This window comes from Fusarium coffeatum, assembly GCF_003316985.1.
Source record: "Fusarium coffeatum strain FIESC_28 chromosome Unknown BRIP53273_contig_110, whole genome shotgun sequence".
NCBI lineage: Eukaryota > Fungi > Ascomycota > Sordariomycetes > Hypocreales > Nectriaceae > Fusarium > Fusarium coffeatum.
In genome coordinates, this window is record NW_022157903.1 from 208,084 (window position 1) to 220,822 (window position 12,739).

General features: G+C 47.7%; 6 protein-coding genes across 6 annotated transcripts; 1 reads left to right on the forward strand and 5 right to left on the reverse strand.

The window, feature by feature from the left end:
* Positions 1-1,025: 1,025 nt before the first annotated feature.
* Positions 1,026-1,511, forward strand: FIESC28_05090 (uncharacterized protein; the record flags this gene model as incomplete). The annotated part of the gene is made up of 1 exon (XM_031159237.1): positions 1,026-1,511. One exon carries the CDS (start codon positions 1,026-1,028, stop codon positions 1,509-1,511), a length of 486 nt encoding a protein of 161 aa, XP_031016737.1.
* Positions 1,512-1,727: 216 nt separating this feature from the next.
* FIESC28_05091 (uncharacterized protein) lies at positions 1,728-3,749 on the reverse strand (the record flags this gene model as incomplete). Its single annotated transcript, XM_031159238.1, has 3 exons — positions 1,728-3,333; positions 3,383-3,599; positions 3,653-3,749. The coding sequence occupies 3 exons, from the start codon at positions 3,747-3,749 to the stop codon at positions 1,728-1,730; spliced, it is 1,920 nt and encodes a 639-aa protein (XP_031016738.1).
* A 736-nt stretch (positions 3,750-4,485) lies between these two features.
* On the reverse strand, positions 4,486-5,021 carry FIESC28_05092 (uncharacterized protein; the record flags this gene model as incomplete). The annotated part of the gene is made up of 3 exons (XM_031159239.1): positions 4,486-4,791; positions 4,848-4,936; positions 4,994-5,021. The coding sequence occupies 3 exons, from the start codon at positions 5,019-5,021 to the stop codon at positions 4,486-4,488; spliced, it is 423 nt and encodes a 140-aa protein (XP_031016739.1).
* Positions 5,022-5,798: 777 nt separating this feature from the next.
* On the reverse strand, positions 5,799-6,888 carry FIESC28_05093 (uncharacterized protein; the record flags this gene model as incomplete). Its single annotated transcript, XM_031159240.1, has 2 exons — positions 5,799-6,626; positions 6,679-6,888. 2 exons carry the CDS (start codon positions 6,886-6,888, stop codon positions 5,799-5,801), a joined length of 1,038 nt encoding a protein of 345 aa, XP_031016740.1.
* An 850-nt stretch (positions 6,889-7,738) lies between these two features.
* FIESC28_05094 (uncharacterized protein) lies at positions 7,739-8,771 on the reverse strand (the record flags this gene model as incomplete). The annotated part of the gene is made up of 2 exons (XM_031159241.1): positions 7,739-8,270; positions 8,320-8,771. 2 exons carry the CDS (start codon positions 8,769-8,771, stop codon positions 7,739-7,741), a joined length of 984 nt encoding a protein of 327 aa, XP_031016741.1.
* A 1,228-nt stretch (positions 8,772-9,999) lies between these two features.
* Positions 10,000-12,636, reverse strand: FIESC28_05095 (uncharacterized protein; the record flags this gene model as incomplete). The annotated part of the gene is made up of 4 exons (XM_031159242.1): positions 10,000-10,353; positions 10,406-10,704; positions 10,758-11,302; positions 12,458-12,636. The coding sequence occupies 4 exons, from the start codon at positions 12,634-12,636 to the stop codon at positions 10,000-10,002; spliced, it is 1,377 nt and encodes a 458-aa protein (XP_031016742.1).
* Positions 12,637-12,739: the final 103 nt, after the last annotated feature.

Consider the following 12,739-nt stretch of genomic DNA (forward strand, 5'->3'; position numbering starts at 1 on the left):
AGACCAACGTTGAATCAGCAAAAGTGAGAGAATTCTAGGATATATTTATACCATCAAGGATAAGCCAAATTCATAAGAATTCATCGTATCCAAGGATCACGAGTGTAGAAGGTCGAGGTGAAGAGAGTCTAGATCGTGACGTTATGGAGAAAACGGTTCCTCTTTGAGGCAGACGTTAGAAACGGTGTGTTAAGCCCGAGGCGTCCGCCGATAACCGACGGAAGCACTGATTCACGTGATCTATCGAGCGTTGGAGTGACAGATCCGCCCTCTCCTTCTTATTGGTTCGTTAACGAGTTGTCACTAGGATCATGCATCTTGAATCACAGCCAATCTTTAACTTGATCATCTCCCCATGCAGCTTTTGGCTTTTGGCTGGATGCACTCAATGAAGCCATCTTCTACTTTTTGGCTTTTCAATTCTGCGGTGTACAATAGAAAAAGACATACCCTGGTCTGTCACCCACATGTGACTGTGCCTTGCATTTAAGAGTCCATAGCATGAACGACAATCACAACCAACTGCATCAATGGGTGTCACTCTGCTAACTAGTTCGCGGCTGTTCCTGACAGGCCATTCGCTCCCTGAGAGGGCCCTAGTTATCCTCGTCCTATAGCGCGAAACCTCACGACTCCCAATGGCAATCGTCACGTCCATCATTTGAATCACACTGCACGGGACATCACGACCGACTTTTATTTCACTCACTCATCAATGTTACTCCCCGCTTACTATCACTATCGTGACTCGATCCTTTGGGCCCAACATGCATTTGTGCCCTTCGGTTGGATGCCTTTGAATGGGCTTATTTGTGCTGATCGTGAGGAGTCTCACCTCGATGAGCCGGTGAAGTGATGGCTTAAGCCATTATAAAAGGTAAGTGATATCCTTCGTGATAACTGCTGTAATCAGATTCTCTACGACCATCTTTGAACAATTTGAGCTGGCCTCAATCAATCCTTTACTCTATTTAATCATCCAAGATACCCACAGTACACACCGTACTATCATTCAACACTTCAAGATGAAGTCATTCTCTCTGATCACACTCTTCTGCACTTTGGCCACCGCTGCAGTACTCCCTCGGGATACTGTCTTCGATGGTCACTGCTGCTTCACATTACAAGACGTAGCCAGCGGTGCTACAGTCCAACAAAACAGCAATGGCAACTTGCTTCTCAATGCTGGAACTACCAATGGCTTCTACTGCATTGATCTATCCAACTCTCAAAAGATCCTGAGAGATAGCGCATTCAATGCCTGTTTCTTGAACCCCAGTGGCGAGGTCAAATGTGTTGATCCCACACCCGGCTTCGAGTCTTGGACTTTGAAGAAGAGCGGTAGCAACACTCTTCTTCATCGCGATGGCGCAAGCTCTTTCAACTCCTGTTCCAAGACTGCAACAAGCAAAAAGGGAACAGTGCTATTTGGGGATAAGCATTCTGGTGCTTCATCATGCAAGAAGGCTACGCTTAAGGCGAAGAACCTGAAGGGCAAATGTAATCTTTGAGTTGGGAACAATGGACCAATTGGCTCGGAAATACCTTGACTGCTATGATTTTCTCGTTTTTGTATTCTTATCACTTCTTACTTTAATGTAGCCCATTGTCGGGACGGAGATTTAAGTCGGCCGTTTCAAAGAATAACTCATACTTGCAATTGCTGTAGAAACTACTTGTGTGCGTGCTTTCAAGCCAAAGAAACTTGCCAATGACAGAACGAGAAATCAGAGCCTAGGCGACATGCCGCTCGTAGTGCTTCCATACACAACCCCGGTATCCCTTCTAAGCTGCTCCTTGGCTGATACTTTCTCTCGCTTTGCCGGATCATGTCTTGCTTCTAGGAAGCGTAAGAAGATGTCTAGCGAGAGTTTATCGCCATCGCTTCCGGCATCGACGAAAAGCAGTATTGATACTATTATATCGGCAACAGCCCAGAGAACTTCTCTAGCATCACCCATCAAATCCGCCAGAGGCTCTCCCTCAATCCGCTTCCTCAATGCTTTCCAAGCCTCCAACGGGTTCCAGCCTTCGGGTCGGGGTGATTTCCCCTTAAAACCGGTGCCCCTTTTCACAAACGATTCGAGAGCGTCGAGAGCTTCTTGTCCACGCTTGGGGTGCTTGAGTGCTCGTAGGAAGTCGGTACTCAGCACATCGGTAGTGCCCTCCCATATGGGCAGCACGGCGCAATCGCGGTGAAGTCGAGCGATGTTGAGATACTCCTGTTCTTCGTTGGCGAGATACCCAACGCCACCGAGGCATTCCATGCATGAAAAGAGTAGTTGGACGGATGCTTTGCAGACGTAGGCCTTAGTGAGCTGGGTCAGAACTCGGATCAGGGGGCCGGCATGGCTTGAAAAAGGGGTCAATGCCTCAAGGGCTGGCGATAGGGTCGAATTCGGAGGAGCGCCGTGCTCAAAGACTCCTAGAGTATAAGATGTGAACATAGTGATCAGCATGAGTCCCCTATATTCGCATGATATCTTGGAGAGAGTCCGCATGTGTAGCGCGCTCTCTGTGAGTTTCATTCGAGCACCCCTTCCTGCGCCAACCTCTCGCACCTGAGCATATGCCCTCGCAATAGCAATTCCTCTTCCCAGATATCCTACTGCCGCAACTGCAGAGTGAACTCTAGTCAATGTCAAGACATTGGCAATCTCTTGGATGCCGCGGCCTTCTTGGCCTATAAGCCAAGCCCGCATGTCCTCGAGGACTAGTTCCGCGGTAGGGAGCGATTGAGTGCCAGATTTGTTCTTTAGTCTTTGAATCCGTACACCGTTTAGTCTCTTGCCGCCGTCGGCTTTGGGTGCGCCAGTAGCGGTCGTAGCTTGGGGGTCGTGCTTGTACATTGGTGCGAGGAAGGTTGAGAGGCCGCCTTTTGAAGTACGGGCGAGAAGAACGGTCATATTTGAGTCTGTTGCTGAGGAGAACCACTTGAAGCCGCTGATACTCCACGGTCCCAATGGGATGTTCTCAGCCTTCGAGGCAAGTCCGCGCTCAGAAGTAGGAAGCTGTGTTGCTGTGGTCTCGGTCAACGATACATCACTACCCCCTGTTCTCTCAGTCATCCACTGTCCACTGGTCCATGCGTAGGCGGGATCTCTCGCAATAAGGTGCTTGAAGGCGTTCTCAAACACTTGTCGTTGTGCGTCGGTTAACTTGCTAGAGAGCGCCGGGTCGTTGAGGTGTGTCTGTAGAAGTCGGGCAGCGCCATCTTGCATAGCAGAAGGACAACCAACATTGGCGCCCGATGGTGTCCAAAGCTGAATTCGCAAGAACTGATATGCTCTAGCGAAAGGGCCGTACTCAGTATCGTATCCTGCTGCAACAAACCTATGATGAGTTAGTAACCACGACCGAGTGTGCAGATTCAGGATCTTACCCTCTGGATAGACCAAAGTTCTGAAGGCCGCGCCATCCTTCACCAGTAACTAGATCTCCTTTCCACTGACCAAATACATCGCGGCCTGAGCCTTTGATATATGGCTTGTTTCGTTCGGCATCTGTGATCCAGGCAAAGATCTCGTCGGATAAAACGTCGTCTCCAAGGGCAGCCACTTCAGCTTCGACTTGTCGGATGATATGTTTGGGGAGGAACACTAATAAAGTTAGCACAATATGTCCGGTAAGATCGGCAGTAAAGTGTACTTACGTTTAAAGCACCTTTGGAATGTCACATCGTCGTAGAACTGGTTGTTCAGAACCGGCGGTTTCTGGAAGAAGCCCTTGTCTGCGCCTGAAGCCTCCATAGTTGTTTATGGTCGAGGAGAGGAGAGGAGTTGAACATGATGGGTAACTCGGGTATAGCTGTTGTATTATCGACAGTAACGATGGCTGAAGAGAACATGCCTGAAGTGCTTAGACTGGGTTTGAAGCTGCATCAATCACAAGCCATCAACTACATCCTCGTCCTCGTCGGCAGTGGGTCAACCCTCCATCTCGACCCTTGTCGCGCCCATTTTAGGTAGTTCAGGCGGAAAAGATTCCGGACAACAGGGGAACGATGCATCATGGACGGAATGTTTTCATGCAACTTGGTGACATTTCTCTTCGACAATCATGTTTTCTCCGCGTTTGGGTTAACAAGGGTCTTGGCTGGTCCCGAGGTTTGTCTTCTTTGACTCCACAAATTGGCATGGAATGGCATTTCTCTACTGATGTTTGGTGGAATCACTTGTCGGTCTACGAGGGAGGTCACTTGTGGTTGTAGCATGGTCATGGGTAGTGAAGAGCGAGGCAGTTTGAGTAGAGTTTGTGTCTTGTCTTGTTCTTTAGACTGCCTATCTTTTCAGGCATGGAACTCTCCTCCCCAGCTTAGTCTAGTCCATTCTCATAATCTCGCAGCACCAAGAGATTTGCAGCCAGTGCAATAGCTAGGATCTCAGTCGAGGTAGTTATCGGCCGTATACATGTGAGTCGTATCTCTGTACCAAGAGACCAGAAGATGTTATCTGTTCTAACTCTCAAAGCCCCCCAAAAAGAATCCTAAGAAGAGAGCGAAGATCCATGAAGGTTGTAGGAAATTTCAAACCAAAAGGCTTCGTCCAGTTCTCGAAGAACTCGGTCGCGATCTTCGACCTGTACTGTAAAAGCAATCACCGCCCAATACAATTCCCAGAGATTCTCGTCCAGTTCGAGCAAGTAGGCCATATGGTACTGAATGCTGTGCCCAGCATAGTACTGTTCAATGTCTTTCTGCTCTTCATCAATTATTTCGATGACAATCTTGATAACATCCATAGCACTGAAGATCTCCTGTACAGAAACACAGGTCTTGGACACTTCAGCATCCTGCAACGAGCGTTAGAGTTACTTCCAAAGAAAAGTAAGCAAAAGACACAACTTACCCAAGAAGACAGGATCTCTACCTTGTCGGCGTCACTCAGCTCGATACCGGGATACTGATCGAGTGATGCATCCAAGACTCGTGCCAGTCCTGCATCTGAAGTCAGATATTGCTTGAGCTGGCCTGTATGCTCAGGGGGTTACATACGGTTTTTCAAGTAGTTGAAGAGAGTCATCTTTCAGAAAGGGACTCTTGAGGCGAGTGTCACCAGAGATGTTTGAGTTTGATGGTTCTTTTGTAGATGGCGTTGTAGCAGATGGTGTAGAGAATTGAGGATGGAAAAAGCAAATGGTTTTTTGCTAAATTCTTGAAAGTTATAGTCTCTGATCCAGCCAGAGAATCGAATAGAATTTAAATTTTTAACTGCTCGACGGGTGGCAGTGGCAGATGAATAAGGGGGAGCGAGTGTCAGGACCTTACACTTGCTGGCACCTGGCAGGCACTATGATGATTCACAAAGTCTATCCCTCACGCTACTGGAGGCCTTGTACGACAGTAGCTTATCTGCATAGGGCTATTGTGAGTTATGCATCTCGTTTGATATGATAAAGTAGGGCATTCTTACTTTTATGACAAACGTGGTGTAGGTATCTTGGAGTAAGTATGTGTATAGATTGACTACCTAGTACACAGGGACGGCATAAAGTCATCTTGAGAGAAGACTGACACCAAAGTGTGATCGTTGACCAAGGTATTATGAGTAGCATTACTTAGTCACTTGTATGTTGGCTGGCACTATGATAGATATGCATAAACCATTATCGTGTAATATTCTTCATTAGTCTGTCTAAACTCTTCGCAACGTAAATTCATTCAAAGTATTCGTGATATCGATCCAAGCAAGGTATCCTCTCTCGTCTATGGAACTACACTATCCAAGACCGGTCATTAGTCTAGCCCATCTACTAGCTTCTACACGCTCTGTCTAGTCATCGATCTATTAAAGCGCTCTCTAAGGGGCAAACTTGCCCAAGGCGCCTTCGTTACCGCCATCGAACAATTCATGGAGTGTATCAAGTTCCTGGAAGTGCTTTGCGTACTCAACCCCCTTTCGTCGTTGCGCCTCAACTCGTCGCCAATCCCATTCTCCTGGAACATCCAAATCAACGTCGGAAAGGTCGACAGACATGTCTCCAAGTTGGTCGGGTCCAGAAGTCCAACCTCCAGGGCGCTCGGGCAGGAGACCAGAGGCGCCGCCAAGCATAATAGCCGGGTTCACAGTGAAGCGCCCGATCTTGAAGACATACTTGCTGATGGCGGTCGCATAGATCCTCTTCTCCCATCCAGTAGTTCGGTCCCCAGGACCTCGCGTAGAAGCATCCTTGAACGTAGGGTCGAGCCACGATGTAGGCTTAGCGGCGCCCTTGGGGATGTAATGAGTGACGATGTACAACCACTTGCGGTCCCAGCAAAGAATACGACTCCACATCTCAAAGTTCTTGTACGCAGGAATCTCGCGCTTGAAACTACAAGCTACAGAGCCCAGGATGATGCTCACGGTGCCATTGATGGGCTTATCGGTCTTTGGGTCCAGCACAAGCTTGGTCTTGGTGTTGTTGGCGAGAGTCATGTAAGAAGCGCGGCAGAGATATGTAACGAGATGGGATCGGGAAACATCGAGGTCGGCAAAGTATGTCGAATTGGATTTGTGTAAGTTGTAGTCTATTTCGAGAAGAGGCGCGTGCGAGGTTGAGATCATGGGTTTGAAGAGAGCATCGGGGCCGAGAATTGGTGATTTGCGCCAGAAGCTGTGGAAGATTATAGTGTGGAAGACGCGGTACTACAGGATGTTAGAAACCTTTTTCGGTATCAGGGAATGTGATGAGACTTACAGTCCAAGCAAGAGGCATGCTCTTCCAGTTGAAGACGATAAAGAAGAGCAACAAGATCCGCGATGTCCGGCCAGGTCCTGTGAGGAAATCTCTGAGTAGAGGAACCCAGTTGATCTTGTAAGCAGCATAACCAGCTGAGCCTAGAACAAGAGGCATAACCACAGTAACAACCTGCGAGAGGCCAAACATCTTCTTTGCTGCGCCAGCCATGATGGTCGTTTTGCTGGTGTTTTTGCGATGCGACAATCGTTGGGGAGAGAGACAGGGGTAAAGGGGAAAGGATGGGCTTTCACCGTATTTGTACCGCCAGACGCGCAAATTCCCTCAACACAAAATCTGACAACTTCTCTGAGAGATTGATAGTTGCCGAAGATGCCGTGGATTTGCCTCTTGGGAAAATCTCAATGAGTCTTTTGCAACTCACTAAACTTGTGTGAGGTTAATGTTAGACGGAACCGAGGCAAGTTTTGGTGGGGACTCGGCCGAGCGTTGGGCGTTAGGGGTTATCTAGGGAATGTACTGCTAGAAGACACTATCTTTTTAAGGTTCCTTCATGGCAATAAGTTACTGTAGTAGGTATAAGAGAAAGTTTATGATTCTCGGTTTCATAATTTCGCGCATTGGCATCGGATAACTACTTATATCATTGGTTGTGCCACATCAGGATAAATGCATCTATAGTAAAGATATAGCGAGATACTGCAAGCTGACTGACTGCGTCTGTCACACGTCAGCGGAGCTATCTGATTTCTGCACCATTCACACGGAAAACGTTAACTTGCATTGGGAGTAATAGGTAAGCGGTAAGAGACATGCTGACTTCTCTGATAACACTTACTTATTAAATGACCTATAGTAAACCATCTATGCTAAGGGCGTGTCATTCGCCCGGTTGTTGTTGAAAAGATGTCTTGCTATTACGCCTGTAGCACCCATCGTCTTGGGAGAGGCGCAATACTCCCAACTTCGGTTTATTAGAAGGTATGATCCATTCACATCTGAATGACTGCTAGATCGAATACTGACAGTTCATAGTTCTATTTTAATGCTTCTCATCTGCTTATAGCGACTTCTCAACCTCATCCACTGCCTCGATAACTTCCTTCCACTTAGCCCACTCAGCATCACCACCAGGAATACCTCCAACCAACGGCAATCTCGTGCCATCAGCATCTCCGAATCCTCTGAGTCTGCTGGTAGCCTCCTTGATACCGACAGTACCAAACTTGACCACGAGCTCTTCCATCGAGCTCACCTTGAACTGCAGAACCCTTCGCTCCTGGATCTCGGCATCCGTAGGCTGCGTCTTTGCCGACAACTCGTAAAGTCGTACCAGAGACTTGGGGAAGAAACCAGCGGAACCATCAATGGCGCCCGCAAAGCCTACGGAAACTACTGGCAGCAGTTGTTGGCCGAGACCTGTGTAGGCGTGGAAGTGCTCGTGGTCGATGGATGGGTTGGAGGCGATTTGGGCAGCGACTGAGACGTCGCCGTGGGAGAGCTTGCAGCCGACGATGTTGGGGTGCTTTGCGAGAGTAACGTAGGTCGATACTGCGACCTTGACGTTATTTGATACTCCGGGGTAGTGGTAACTGAACGATGGTCAGTAAGCGCCTCTGGTGACAGGACGTAACAACTTACATCATAACAGGAATAGGACTCTGGTCAGCAACAGCAGTGAACCACTGAACGAGACCCTCCTGCGTAACAGCCGAAGCATTGTATCCAGGCACAAGAGTCAGACCCCATTGAGCGCCAGACTTGTGAGCATCCTTTAGTTGCTCAACAGTCTCCTCAACACTATTCGTCGCAGTTCCCGCAATGATAGGATAGTCTTTGAAACCCTCCTTCTCCAGACCAGCCTTTACACCACTAAGAATAGCATGGCGATCCTTGGGGTGAATATGCACAGCCTCGCCTGTAGTACCGAGAACAACTACGCCCTTGATACCATTCTTAGCCAGGTAAACAGCTTGAGCGACCTGAGTTTCGACATCGACAGGCGGAGTGGTGGCGTTGTAGTTGGCAGTCTTCTTGGAGGCGAAGAACGTGGGGACGGGCACGTAGATACCCTTTGGCGGAGGAGAAGACATGTTTGCTGTGAATTATATGAAACAATCGAATGAGTAATAAAGAGGAATTGCAAACGCGTGAGGGGTTTGGTGAGGACATCATGTATTATAAGCACTCTCCAACCCCAAACCTCGGTCTTCGGGGTAGTTTACAGCGACACTCCATGTTGCAATTGGAGAAAGCCGACGGTTCGGCTCATCAACGAGAGTAAAGAAACCCGAAATCGGTGGAACCTTTCCCCTCATGGCAAAAGATGACGGTATTTCATTCATTCAATTGCCGGCAAATGAAGTTAATTGGAGTCCTGGTCAGTTGTGTTTTGGTCAATCACATACACCAGAAAGTGATGGTTTGTTCAGACCACCAATAAACATCGCCAACTCAATACAGATGTTTATATCAGACAACAAATAGAGGAATAGTCTGCTAGTCATTGTTTGAGCTAATTCCTTAGATGAAGCACCATTTGGTACAATCTCATCAATAACAAGATGATCAAAGTCTTGCTCGTGTATACAAATGTCAACGTATCTACCCTGCAGAAGCACCATGATTTGCAATCCTCACCACAAATACCTCACGAGCATTGGACTCTGTGAAATAATCGCTGCCTATATTTGAGTATGTTTTCCTCTTGTATAGACATTCGCATTTTGAGATACCTATTCCGATAAGTAGATATCATTGTAATGGCTAATAAACACACAGCAAATCCGATACTGGAAAGCTGTGTGAAATGATTGACCTTCTATAGTTTTCGCCCATGAGCATTCAATTAGTAAAGGGATATATTTATTTTATCGCGCTATTTTCGTTTCTTCGTCCCAGATGTTCTGTTTCCAGACCCAACCGTCTATGTCCTTTTCCTCTTCATTCCGAGATTTTCAAGAGCGATAGAATAACCAAGCAGAGGTCGAACGACAATTCCAGTGTATGTATCAGCACACAGGTCCAATGGGGCCACAAGGTTATAGTACCAGTAACGAAATACACATTTACTGATACTATAGCCTCCTAACCTTATTGAACCTGTCTAATAATACCTATACTGGAGTTGTAGTTCGACCTCTGCTTGGTAATTCTACCGCTCTAAGCTGATATCTTCCGCTAAATCTCTGAAAAGATCAGAGGTAGAGTCGTCGATGTCTTCTGCCAAAAAAGCAGGATCGTTGAATTCCATCTACGATCTACAAGTAATCGTGACCATATGCGGCTGTTCTATCTCCCTCTTTCTCATTATTTATACCATTATGATCGAACGACATGGGTGCCCTCAGCAGGCTCCAGCACCTTCCATTGGCAAGAAAGATCCTTCTTCTCGTTGTGTTCTCGGAGCTTAGCAATGATCTTGTCGGCGATGGCCTCGAAATTATGTGTAGCTAGGGCAAGGATGGTAGGACCGGCACCGGAAAGGCACACACCGAGGAAGCCTTCGTCGGTCTTGGGGGACATGGTCTCGACGATCTCGGTGAGGCCGGGGATCAGAGTCTGGCGGTAGGGTTGGTGGATCTTGTCTTGCATGGCAAGGTGGATGAGCTCAGGGTCGGGAGGGGACTGGCCGAGGGCGACGGGCAGAAGAGCGATTCGCTGTAAGTTGAAGACCTAGATCACTCGTTAGCTTCATCTTGACTGCTGACCCGAACATTCAACGTACCACATCGGGGCGAGTGTAGTTCGCAGGTAGAACTCCTCGCGCAGCATGTGTAGCAACCTGGAAATCAGGGATGATAGCAACAGCCTTGATCTCCTTGGCCCAGGGGAACTTGATATGGTGACCAATTCCATGAGGAGGAGCTGGGGGCTTCTTTCCAGTATCCTCTCCTCCAGCTGGCGCAGGAAGAACCTCACTGAGAGGAATCTCTGTACGGGCAACGTCTTCGGGGGTCAAGGGCTTGAGGTAGGTTCCGACGAAGCCTCCGTAGAGGGCAGCTCCGACATTGTCAGGATGTCTCTCTGGAATTGGGGTTAGTCTGGGGTCAACACCGCATCATGGGAACAGTCTTTACCAATCATGAGACAGTAGTCGAATAGACGGTCATTATCGAGGTGCTTTAGACCTCCAACTTCCTTGCCAAGAGCAACACCAGCAACGACAGCAGCACCAGAGCTACCCAGACCACGACCTAGAGGAATGGGATTCTTGATGTGAATATGCGTCTCAACGGGGAAAGCTCGCTGGTCATTGCAACGCAAGACGTAGAGAGCAACACGGGTCAGAAGGTTGACCTGGGGGTCAAGGCTTATCTCATCCTCTCCCTCACCCTCGTATGTGATTTTGCAGTTGAGCGGGTGCTCGGACTTTGTCTTTGACCGGTCGATGGTGACGTGAAGCTCGAGGTAGACGGACAAGGCCAGACCGATGACATCGAAGCCGGGGCCAATGTTTGCGCTTGAGCAGGGGGTCTTGATAATAAAAGATTCCATGGCTGCTACTGCTTCTGCTTCTGCGTCTTGTTTATAGACTATGCCGAAATTCGGAACTTGAAGGAGAGCAAAGTTTTGAGACAAGCAAGCAAAGAGAGGGTCCAATGGCGCGCGAATCAAGATGGGGCTGGTTTCAACCCAAAAACTGATTGCTTTTCACAAAAGAAACTCCCAAGAATTCACATACGAAACTAAAAGTCACATCAAGAAGAATTGGAAGATCCAATGGCGCGTGGATCCTGCCGATAGTGGGATTTGTTCAATATTTCGAGTGACTGATACTGAAGTCACCGCCGATGACGGAGCTCCCCGCTGTAGGAAAGAAAGAAAACATTCGTTTTTGTAAGGCATTTTGTGGAAATTTTGCTATCGACGACACGACACGATATGGGCAGAGCGCAGCGCAGTTGGCGGGGTAAAATACTCAAGTCCAGAACAACTGCGGTGGGGTAGAGATTTTATCTATTGGCCGATAAGAGAGAGTCTTTTCTCAGTGAGATTAGGATGCTCAAGCCTCAACAGATCCTCTGAGACTCTGAGTCTGAGTGCTAAAATCAGTATCATGCATGGGAGTAAGCAAGGCACGGCCCTTGTAAGAGTGTGGAAGACTGATGTTATTATCTTATCTGAAATATTATGCATATCAGATGCTATTATAGCTCGCGGATACGAACTGAACTGTACCACTTTTCTATCCTTGGTTACATTTACAAGGCGGGCTCAGCTTGTCTGACTTGTAAGTGGGAAGACAACCACTCAATACTGTCATGATCTTATCAGAGGGTAGTAAATATACACAACTCTTCACGTTTGTATACTCTTTATGATTGATCGCCAATTCTTTGACAGATGATTTGAGCGGTTTACACGACCTTGGATATCCTACATGATATGACCCGCAGTCCTTACATCCGCGGCTCGTATCTGTAGATCAATCAACTTGGATATCTTTATGGACTATCCTGATATTGAACCTTGTCTTTACAGTAGCTATGCTTGGCTGTTTTCTGTTGTTCCTCTTCAATAGATCCATTATCTGTAATACAACGTAGCTGGTAGCTCTCCATCTTCAAGCCTAAAGTGCCCCGTGCGACCCCAGCCGGCTATGCCGACAGTTAGACAGCAGACAAATCCGCTAACGAGAGCCTTCCAGAAGCTCCATTTCTCCCAAAATAGCAGCTAGAAAGCCCCCAACAACTCAATTCCCCGTCCCCGTCCTCGTCCTCTCACCACCATGATGTCAATGCTCAAAGTGCATCACGGGTTTCCACGTCGGACTTACCTTTCTACCCGATATCCCTTGGCAATCGCATCTAGTGTTGTCTCTCCATAATTGCCGGGATATACGGCACTTGGATCCTTGCTCCAGCTTGAGGTCTTTTTGTTTGTCCAAGAAAGATCACCGAGACCATGACGTTCTGAAATCTCGTGTTTTTGGTTCTCCACGGGGACATTCCCCATGTTGTAAATATTCCTATTCGCGGAGCTTTGTTGATAGTAAAGATAACCAAGACATTAACCACAACAGACTATCAACTTTTGTATTATCCGAGGTTACCGTTAG